At 36.1% G+C, this 11,503-nt stretch overlaps 1 protein-coding gene across 1 annotated transcript in view; it reads left to right on the forward strand.

The window, feature by feature from the left end:
* Positions 1-230: 230 nt before the first annotated feature.
* myo1ha (myosin IHa) overlaps positions 231-11,503 on the forward strand; it is a 25,331-nt gene continuing 14,058 nt past the window's right edge. Inside the window, exons 1-13 of the mRNA XM_056456862.1 lie at positions 231-461; positions 541-656; positions 727-925; positions 1,005-1,085; positions 1,158-1,337; positions 1,419-1,517; positions 3,149-3,262; positions 3,379-3,450; positions 3,528-3,647; positions 3,796-3,863; positions 5,732-5,837; positions 5,938-6,018; positions 8,569-8,660. Coding sequence (XP_056312837.1) covers positions 231-461; positions 541-656; positions 727-925; positions 1,005-1,085; positions 1,158-1,337; positions 1,419-1,517; positions 3,149-3,262; positions 3,379-3,450; positions 3,528-3,647; positions 3,796-3,863; positions 5,732-5,837; positions 5,938-6,018; positions 8,569-8,660 — 1,559 coding nt within the window. The remainder of the gene's footprint in view (positions 462-540; positions 657-726; positions 926-1,004; positions 1,086-1,157; positions 1,338-1,418; positions 1,518-3,148; positions 3,263-3,378; positions 3,451-3,527; positions 3,648-3,795; positions 3,864-5,731; positions 5,838-5,937; positions 6,019-8,568; positions 8,661-11,503) is intronic.

The raw sequence follows: 11,503 nt of genomic DNA on the forward strand, positions 1-11,503 counted from the left end.
TAAAAAGGTATTATTTTTATTTCATATATTAAGTTTTTACTTCTGATACTGCCTAAATCAATCTGCATAATTCCACAGAATTATTACAAAATTCTGCGCAGAAATAGCAAAAAATGTCTGCAGATTGTGTCTGGCCCTATCCATAACCAATATTTCACACCTAATGAATTAATGCAATTGACTGTTTCGCCACTTTAAAAACTTAAGCTTCTGAACTTTACGGGTGCTGAATGGCACAATCCTATAGACTTCATCAGTGTAAACAAATTGTGTCATGGTCAGTGTTGTGCTTGTCTGATTGGCAGAAAGGAAAGGTTAAACTGGGTCAGTTGGACTTGGAGGGAGCCCTGATTGCCAGAGACCGAGTTGGCATCCAGGACTTTGTGCTTCTGGATGCCCACAACAGTGAAACAGCTTTCCTGGACAATCTGAAGAAACGTTTCACTGAGGATTTGATATATGTGAGTGAAAAATCAAAACGCAAAACCTTGTGTATTTATTGAGATTAAGTTTAATTTAAAAACCTGTTTGGTTTCACAGACTTACATAGGTACTCTACTGATATCTGTAAACCCGTACAAGGAGTTGGACATCTATACCAAGAAACAAATGGACCTTTACATGGGAGTGAACTTTTTTGAGCTTCCTCCGCATATGTAAGAATTTATCTCCATTGTTAATTTAGCAAATGAAACCTTTTACACTAAATATTTTTGTCCTTTTTAGTTATGCATTAGCAGATAATGCCTACCACACCATGCTATCTGAAGCCAACAACCACTTTATTTTAATATCTGGGGAGAGTGGAGCAGGCAAAACCGAGGCCTCCAAGAAGATCTTGCAATACTATGCTGTCAGCTGCCCTAGTTCCACCTTACTGGACACTGTGCGGGACCGCATGCTCATGTCTAACCCTGTATTAGAGGTTGGTCCAACAAAAATACTCCCAGAATAGGTTTGAACATTCCCTACATATACAATGCATTCATCAAATCTGCTTCTAGGCATTTGGAAATGCAAAGACTATGAAAAATGATAACTCTAGCCGTTTTGGAAAATATATGGACATCCAGTTTGATATCCAGGTATGAACAGATGCTAGCTTCATTTCATCGCATAATATTGCATGCAGATAAACACTGGATTCTAATACACAGGGAGATGCTGTCGGTGGCCACATACTCAGCTACCTGCTGGAAAAGTCTAGAGTGGTTCACCAAAACCATGGCGAGAGAAACTTTCATATCTTCTACCAGCTGGTGGAAGGAGGGGAGGAAGACCTGCTGAGGCAGCTGGGCTTGGAGAGGGACACTAAACGCTATTGTTATTTAGTTCAGGTATGGTTTTAAATCGAAATCTGGTGTCAATATCACTACAAGAATGGACAGTTTTTAAAAATACATTGGCTTTCTCAATAGGGAGAGTGTTCCAATGTGAGTTCCATCAATGACAAGAATGACTGGAAAACTGTTAAAAATGCGTTATCGGTCATTGACTTTGATGCTAGTGACATCGAGGTAAGGAGAGGTGTTTTTATAATGCACATTTTCGTGTGTGTGTGTGTGTGTGTGTGTGTGTGTGTGTGTGTGTGTGTGTGTGTGTATGTGTGTGTGTGTACAGTCAAGCCCGAAATTACTTTTATTCAACCAGCAATTTTTTTAAAGTGGAAATGACACAGGTTTCTCCCAAAAGATATTAAGACCATATACAAGAGACATCATTGTGGGAAAAAAAATTCTCAGATTTTCGTTACACTTGAACAAACTTACTTTAACCTCTTAAAGCCCAAGGTGTTTTTTACATGCATTTTTTATTTCTCTTTGCTATTTGGGCTTATTGGAACCTAATTACAATAAAACCCTAAGTATCATCTTTTGATACAATGTACTTTCTAGAGAAAAATGATGTCCATACATGTGGACTCGTGGTCCGAATTTACATAAAACACTTTTTCCTGAATTTTTTTTAATGCATATTTAACATAGAATTTTTTTTTGTACTTGTTTTGACAAGTACAAGTTGCTTTGAGAGTAAAAACAATTTTATTTCCCATTTTGGACATTCAAAGTATTTTAAATAGCCTCTTAAGAGCTAAAATGTGCTGTCCACAAATGTGGACATTCAAGACCTAGGAGGTTAGGTCAGATTTTATCAGGGGTATTAAGAATTTCTGGCTTGACTGTTTATGCTACCTGACAAAAGTCTTGTTATCGATCCCAGTTGTAAAAGCATTAAATAATAACTTGACATTAAGTTAATCATATGGAAAAGTGGCAGAAGGTAGATTTTTCCAATGAATCATCTGTTGAACTGCATCCCAATCATCACAAATACTGCAGAAGACCTATTGGAACCTGCATGGACCTAAGATTCTCATAGAAATCAGTCAAGTTTGGTAAAGGAAGAATTATGGTTTGGGGTTACATTCAGTATGGGGTGTGCGAGAGATCTGCAGAGTGGCAACATCAACAGCCTGAGGTATCAAGACATTTGTGCTGCCTATTACATTACAAACAAAAGGAGAGGGCAAATTCTTCTACAGGACAGTGTTCCTTCTCATACTTCATCAAAGTTCCTGAAAGCAAATGAGATGAAGGTGCTCCAGGATTGGCCAGCCGAGTTACCAGTTATGAACATTATTGAGCATGTCTGGGGTAAGATGAAGGAAGAGGCATTAAAAGTGAATCCAAAGAATCTTGATGAACTCTGGGAGTCCTGTTATTCAGCTATTTGAATCATTGCAGAAATATATGGATGCAGTCTTCCAAGCTCATGGGAGTCTTACACAATATTCATTCTTTTTCCACTGCACCATGACTTTAAATTCTATACTGTACATTATTTCTGTTAAGTGACAAGACTTTTGTCTCAGCAAGTCAGACCTCACTGTCCTAATTAAATAATTAAAAATCAAGGCATGATCATACTGTATTTTATTTTGGTCAAATAAGCGTAATCTTATTTTGCCTTTGCCTTTCATATAAGTCACTTCTGATACCAAATGATCAACTAGATGTCAAGTTATTGTTTGTTGTTCCAAAAACTTGCGTAGGTGACAAGACCTTTGTCAGGTAGTGTATATCTATGATCTGTGCCAGTATGCTGACAGCTTTGATCATAAGAAGATCTTTTTTTTTTACCACTCTAGCATCTTTTTGGGATCATATCTAGCGTGCTTCATCTGGGGAATGTGCACTTTGATAGAGACAACAAAGGCTATGCTATTTTAAACTCTAATGCAGCGCTGAGATGGGTATCCAAGGTCAGTTTCTATTTAAAATGCCAAACAGCTTGCACTGATTTTGTGAAGTTGCTCCAGAATGATCAGCCTTTTTTCCACACATCTGTGTAACATTACTGCTTAATGATAATGTTCAGCTGTTAGGTGTCCATGTTCAAGTCCTTCATGGAGCTCTTACATTTAGGAAGATTGAAGCCAAATCAGAAGAGGTAAAATTGATTTATGTGTGTAATGTTTTGTTTTTTTGTAAAACAGTCACTCTCCAATCAGTCTTTCTGGCCCTTAGGTTCTGAGTCCATTCACTGTGGATCATGCTATCTATGCCAGAGATGCCTTGGCCAAAGCCATCTATGACCGTGCCTTCACATGGTTGGTCACCAGGATCAATGAGTCTCTGGAGAATAAAGTAAATAAAATGTTAAATAACAATAATATTAAGTTTGATAACTTTGCAAATTTCTTGTAACAATTATGAGGAGACTGAGGATATATTTGGTTTTGTTTTAAAGAAATGGAAGTGTTGCTTCATTCTTCACCACTTTTTTTGTGTTTAGGATTCTGAAAGGAAGACTGTCATTGGATTGCTTGACATCTATGGATTTGAGGTATTCACTGCTAACAGGTATGTGTTCGGAATTATGAGTGAGAAACCAGTTTGAGATCATTTGAACCTTATGACAGCACTGTATCCTGCTGAAAGTAGCCCTCACAAGATTAGGTACACTTTTGTCAGAAAAGATGGAAATTGTCAGGAGCAATGCTTTAAGTAGTTTGTGTCATGTAAGCAATATTTAACTGTTATTAAGGGGCCAAGGTTGGGTAAGAAATGCAAGGCATTGTGTGTTAATACAAGGCATTATGCATACATGCTTTCACATTTTTTATGCCCAATTCTGACCCTACCATCTAAATGTTGATGAAAATAAGATGCATCAGACGAGCCAGTGGTTTTCGTTCTGCTGCTGTATCTCATCTGCTTGAAGGATTGACATGTTGTGGATTCAGATATTCAAGAAGGTTTTTTTGTCCCACAAAACTGATGCTTATTGCATATTTTAAAACTTTTTGGACTATTCTCATTATAGTTGTGCTTGAAAATCCTGGCAGATCCGCAGTTTCTGAATTAAGCCCTGCTCACACTGTGCAATTTCATCCAGAGTTTGGTCATCTGAGACCGATTTAACATGTTCATTAACAGTCACTTAATGGCTGTTGCGATCAAACCTTCCCTCCAGTGAAGTTTTGCCAGTGTTCTGCGCGATTTCCGACACTCTCCTGCATTGTGACTTCAGCTAGGATGACCATCACATCAAGAACCAATAGGAGCACCAAATCCGACGATACTATCAGCACAACAACTTCAAACCACCACGAGGAAATGTTAAAACAGCCTTTTTTCTGGTTTTATTATTAAGGCATTTCATGAGCACAATTAATGCTACAGATTGTATATGTTTGCTGTGGGTAATGATTTCAGAACGCAGGTTATAATGTGTCGGGATGGATGACCGATGGATGACGTCAAACTCTGGATTGTTTTTCTTGTTTGTCCAGGTTTGGCGCTTCTTGATTGTCGTTCAGTCTGACACCCTGACAACTGAGATCTTACATTGTGACGTGGAAATCTTGTTTGTGCAGTCTAACAAGCTACAATCGTATAGGATTATTACAAATTGCACCGTGTGAGGCGGTGTCCTGATATTTTATCCTACTTGTCAGATTATTCTACCAACACTGTATTTGAATGGTTGGGATTAGGGATTGGGGTAGGTTAGGGGGATATTACAGCCTCATAATCACACAATTCCACATCAAATTAAACACTGATAGCACCATCTGATAAGTAGCATATTTTGTCAGCAAAATGTGCTACCTACACTGTGAAAAGTGATTAGTTTGCTTTACTTAAAAAAGTGAGTAAACCCATTGCTTTTAAAGTGATTTGTTAACTTTACTTTTAAAAAAAATGAATAAACCTGTTGCCTTAAAATTAAGTAAATGAATTATGTGCATAATCATAAAAAAATAAGTCAGCTTAACTGTTCCAAGATACAATGTTGTTGCTTTTATGGCAACGGGTTTACTCACTTTTTTAAAGTAAAGTAACTCGCTTTTTGCAGTGTACTTTTTTAAGGTAGGAAAATATGACAGGATAGGACAAATCGACAATACACCAGTCTTTACTTTGATCAGCCCATCAGGCATCAACCATGTCACATTTAAACTCACTTTAATCACCTTTCTTCCACATTCTGATACTCAGTTTGAACTGCACCAGGTTGACTTGATCATGTCTACATGTGTAAATGCACTGAGTTGCTGCCATGTGATTGGCTGATTAGAAATTTGATTTGTATTAACAAGAAGTTGAATATTTGTACCTAATAAAGTGTCTGGTGAGTGTAGATTTAAAACTCAGGCTAAAACTCTATCATGTGCTTATTTTGTGTTGTGGATGTTTTTGTTCATTTTATTTTTATATGTGCTTAGTTTTGAGCAGTTTTGTATAAACTACTGCAATGAGAAGCTACAGCAACTCTTCATTCAGTTGACGCTAAAGGCTGAACAGGAGGAGTATGAAGCAGAAGGAATCGGGGTGAGTTTATCAATCATTCAGTAATCACGTATGCAGTGATATTCAAAGATTGTAAATCAGAGAATAAAGCTCTTCGGCACTTTGTTTAATTGGGTTTCAGTGGGAGCCTGTTCAATTCTTCAACAATAAAATCATATGTGATCTGGTGGAGGAGAAGCACAGAGGTATCATCTCTGTGTTGGTATGGTTATACACTTACAGTTCACTTCTCTAGCGCCTTTTGAAATGAACATTATGCTGCAAAAAAAGAAAAAATTGTTCTGTTGAGTGAAAATGAGATTTTGTCTTGTTTCTAGCCTAAATAGGTTGTTTTCACAACGTCACTGATGACGTGTGAAATTCAGATGGAGGACAGGAAGTCATTCTTCCACATAGAAAAGTGTATAATGTGTGATTATTAGTTTAATTCAAGTAACTATCTATAGTGTGCTTCCAAACACTATAGTACTTACTATAGTATTTTTCATGTAATGTAATAATACTGTACCGCCTCGATGACAGGCAAATATATTTTAGTTCAGTAAAAAACTCGGCCCTCTTCATGATGTAAGGATCATGCCCAACATATGTGGTTATTTTCTATATATATCTCCTTTAAAATATGGAATAAATCGCAAAAATACAGACTTTCCTCTTCCATTCAGTTTTACTTCCTACCCTCCATCTGAATTTCGCGCGTCATCAGAACTACATGATTGAAAACAACCTATATCAAAACAATTCTTAAATTAAGAAGTATTTTCTAGACCAGTGGTTCCTAAAGTTGAGGTTGGGACCACCCAGTATGTCAAGGGACAATGAGGAGGGGTAGCTTGATAATTAAAAAAAAATTAATTTATTTTATCAAACTATTACAATGACCATATTTTATCCATAAAAAGTAAATAAAAAATTTATAAAAATGCAAATAAAAGCCATCAGCCTTTAGATATTTTTTGGGACATCCGGGGCGATTACGTTATATTAAAGACACAATTTTATGGCACCAGGTTAAACTTTTTGGCACTTTTACGGCACTCAAGTACATTAAAAATAAATAAACTTGGTCTCAGAATGACGTTCTTCGAAATTAAATGATGAATAGACCTGGGCCTATTGGTATGTGTGCGCCATTATGTGCAAGGTTTATATATTTATAACCACCTCAGAGGATATTGGGGTCGCAAGTCACTGACTAATTTTCCATGTTTTAGACAATCAAATATTATTCTCTTGTTTTCAAAAATAATAAGTCAAAATTAAGTGAGTTGTTCCTTCCCTGCAGGCACAGGACGTCAACATGACGCCATATTGACGTTGTACCCCAATGTACCCAGGCTCGGATTAAGAATTCAGAGGCCCCTGGGCACAATGTCTTGTAGCCCCCCTACCTGGCCGCACCCATATAGTTCAATTAAAAATAAGGTTAACATCATATTTTTAAATAAAATTAATCTATAATGCATTGCCGGCATTTTTAAAATTAATAATATACAGTACAAAGATTTCTAGTCTACAAAGATTTAACTTATTTTTGAAGAATTTAAAGCTTGAAAAAAATGTACTAATACAACTAGTGAAAATTAATGGATTTTATTATACTTGTTCAGGTTCACTGAAGCAGTACTAAAATTTATATTAAAGGGTTTTTTAATGTATAACTTCTACATACTTATAATGCATATGATGTGGATATAACACCTCTCCAATCCTGTTCAGTTCTATGAATCTGAGTCTTCCATAATTAATGATTCCTACTTGTCTTCCTCGTGATGAAGAGTAGGTAAAATCTGATTTATAGTGGGGGAAAAAAGAAGGATGAGTTCATTGGACGCTGGATTCGAAACAGGTTCATGATCGATCGTGTTAAAACATGTTGCCATCCGCTTTACAAGCTAGGCCACTCACGCTACTATCTGCCGTTCTCTTTAGTTATGTTGTCTCTGTCAATTGAACGGTGATGAGCGGGAACACTCAACTAGTTCATTCTAACGAGGTGTGCTATTTGCACTTAGCCTAAATAGATACTACAAAATCGGCGTTTTTTTTTCCCATCCTCGCAGGGGCCCCAAGTGTGCACGGGCCCCTGGGCCTGTGTCCATAATGCCCATTGGTTAATCCGGCTCTGAATGTACCCCAACGTCATGGGGATGTTGGATTTTGTTTGGAAATTAAAATCGGGTTGACGTCAGAACCCAACGTCAGGCAGACGTCTATGTCCAACGTCCAACCTAAAATCAAATCTAATCTAATCATGTTACACCTTGATGTTGTGTGGACGTTAACACTGTGATATCTATCAGACGTTGGATTTTGGTCACTTTCCAACACAACTAATTTGATATCATTATTGGACGTAAAAATATTGTTGTCCTTAGACACTGGCTAGATATTGAATTTTGGTCACTTGATGTCACGACCTAAATCTAACCTAATATTAATATCTTATGATGTTATGTTCCTGCTGAGCTAAAACAAACAAAAAAAACTATCTTTTTTTTAAGAGAACAATATTTTTTGCTTACCCCAGTGGCAGATTATTTTTCTTGTTTTAAAGGAAAATCTCACTTAATTTCAACATATTTCTGAAAACAAAACAATAATTTTTACTTGTCTAGAAAATGCTTCTTGATTGAAGAATTTTTAAGTTTTCTTAGATTTTTTTCAGTCTGTAAGTAAGAACAGCATTGTTTGCTGTTTGTGCACTGGTTGATTTCTTACATGAGAGAACTTGTGTGGTTTGATGTTTCAGGATGAGGAGTGTGTGAGGCCAGGTGATGCCACGGATCTCACTTTTCTTGAGAAACTTGAAGAGAAGATGGGCAATCACCCCCATTTTGTAACGTAAGTTGGTGTTTGTATTAAGCACTAGTTAATTCAGCACTGCTGGAAACTATCAGCAGTTTGATTCCTCTGATGGCGAGGGATCAGCCAAGTTGTGTTGTTTTGAAACTGGATCATTCACCCCCTGGTTTGGCCACATTGTCTCTCTTAAGCCTGACATTGACTGACATCCCGCTGAAAGTGCACAGCAGAGACAGAGCGGTTGTGATGTTATGTTACTCACTCTTTATCCCGGTCAAATATACTAAGCAAGTTCCTGAATTACTGAGTGAGTGCCAACAACCTCTACAGTGTTCAAAGTCTGAAGAGGTTGTTTTGAACAGTGGAGTACCCCAAGGTTGTATAATATCACCTGCATTATTTTCAATGTATATAAAAGAAATGCAGATTTCTGAAAGCCATATTACCATATTCAAGTATGCTGATGACATGGCCATGGCTGGACTTGAGGAAAGGAGGAGCTAGAAAGGGCCTACTTTGAGCACATAGAACATCTGGTTACATGGTGCGAGGAGAGTACTTTGTCACTAAATGCTTCAAAAACTAAGGAACTAATTATTAGTAGGGAAAGGCAGCCTATATATCATCCAGTTATTATTGAGGGTAAACACGCGAGATTGTTGATTATTTTCGATGGTAGTTTAAATTTAGTTGAACATGCAGACTAGATCTATAAGAAGGCAACACAGAGACTTACTTTTATGGAAAGCAAATACAGTTAGAATTATTAGCCCCCCTTTGAATTTATTTTTCTTTTTTTAAAATATTTCCGAAATGATGTTTAACAGAGCAAGGAATTTTATTTATTTATTTTTTCAAGTTTTTAATTTTTTTAAAAAACATTTTAAGGTCAAAATTATTATCCCCTTTAAGCTATATTTTTTTGATAGTCCTCAGAACAAACCATCGTTATACAGTAACTTGCCTAGTTACCCTAACCTGCCTAATTAACCTAGTTAAGCCTTTTAAATGTCACTTCAAGCTGTATAGAAGTGTCTTGAAAAATATCTAGTCAAATATTCTGTACTGTCATCATGGCAAAGATTAAATAAATCAGTTATTAGAAATGAGTTATTAAAACTACTATGTTTAGAAATGTGTTGAAAAAAAATCTTCTCTCCATTAAACAGCTAATAATTCAGGGGGGCTAATAATTCTGACTTCAGCTGTAGTTTTAATGTTAGTAAGGGTATTCGGTATTATCTCCTATAATATTTCTTGCTGGTATGGATATTTTGGAGCTAGAAGCAAGTATAAACTTGCAAAGATTGTTTACACAGCTAGTAAGATCATATTGGACCACCAGAAGCAACTTGTGGAACTGTATATAAACCAGACCAGATGAAAAGCCTCATATAGTTATACTCTGGACTCTACTCGTCCTATTTATTATGAAATTGAAAATCTTCCTTCTGGTAGGTGATACAGAGTACCTACAGAAAAAAACTAATATTTTTAAGAAATCTTTTATACCATCTGCTATTACAATATTGAACAAATGACTATGAAGTAGTTAGTATGTTACTCTGTGGTTTTATAGGTTTTATACTCAGGTTTGTGTGTTGGTAATCTGTGGTGTAGGAATTTGTGAACAATTTGTGCTCTGTGATTTTGTATTTGTGATTTTTGGGAGAAAAAAAAGAAATTACCACATGTGTGGACAATGAAGATTTCTATTTCTTATTCTAATTGAGTGTAGCACAAGGAAATGTGAGGTGGTGGGTATTCCATGAAACGCATAAACATAATCTACAATACAAATTGAAAAAAAATTAACAAATACATGTTTTTCTCATTAGAGCATAAGTGCATGGGGTCTTCCAGTGAACCTATGACCCCAAGGTGTCTGTTGAGGCTCTGCAGAGGGTCCACTAATTATTGTATTATTATATACAATATTAATTGTAAAAAATAATTATAGAGCATGAATTTTATTGGCATAGTATTATATTCACATAAAAATAATGTTTAATAAAACTACACTATTTATATAATACACTATAATTTTTTTAAAAAAGCTTAATTTTGTCTTATATCATTATTGTTTTTAAAAAAAAGTATTTTTGTGCACATACAATTCAATTCAAAACTTTTTTTACTTTTAATATTTGACAGTATAGTTATTGTGTGATGTAAGTTGTTAATATATTTACAAATATGAAATATTAATAATATAACAATGAATCAGTGCAGACGCATTTACATTTATTGCCAATTATATATATATATTATGTGGTAAAAAAAAAAATCTAAATGTTAAAAATAATTTAAATGTTTAATTGTTCCTTTCACATAGTGAAGTTTATTTTGAGTGGATCACATGCTTATGATTGCCCACGGCTGGTCCCGCATTAGCTAACATGATTCTCCAATCAGATGATTCTTAACTAACTATAAGTAACCACTGTTTCTTACTTCAGTATCTTCGTCTTGAAGAATCCCCCCTTCCACCCTTACTCCTTCCTCGTTTTTCTAGATTGGGTGACACGTCGGCCCAGTGGTTAGAACAGCAAGAATGTCACTGGTTAAAAGTCCTTAGGCTAGTCAACATTTTGTACAAACTATGCATATTCTACCTGTGCTCGCATAGATTTTCCCAGGGTTCCCCAATTTCCTCCCACAGTCCAAAAACACGCACTATGATTAATTTGACCATACCAAATTGGCACCATAGATGAGCTCTCAATAAGCAGTAAATCTCTCTATAGCTATCCCTATTATCTGTCGATAACCATTATCAAGACGGGGGAGTTCATCAAGATCTACCTGAGCTCAAACTCCCCTCTCGCACTGCTAACGAGAGGGAGCCCAGGGCTCGAGGATCTTATGAGCTCAGGGCTCAG

The sequence above is a fragment of the Danio aesculapii genome, chromosome 5 (assembly GCF_903798145.1).
Source record: "Danio aesculapii chromosome 5, fDanAes4.1, whole genome shotgun sequence".
Taxonomy (NCBI): Eukaryota; Metazoa; Chordata; class Actinopteri; order Cypriniformes; family Danionidae; genus Danio; species Danio aesculapii.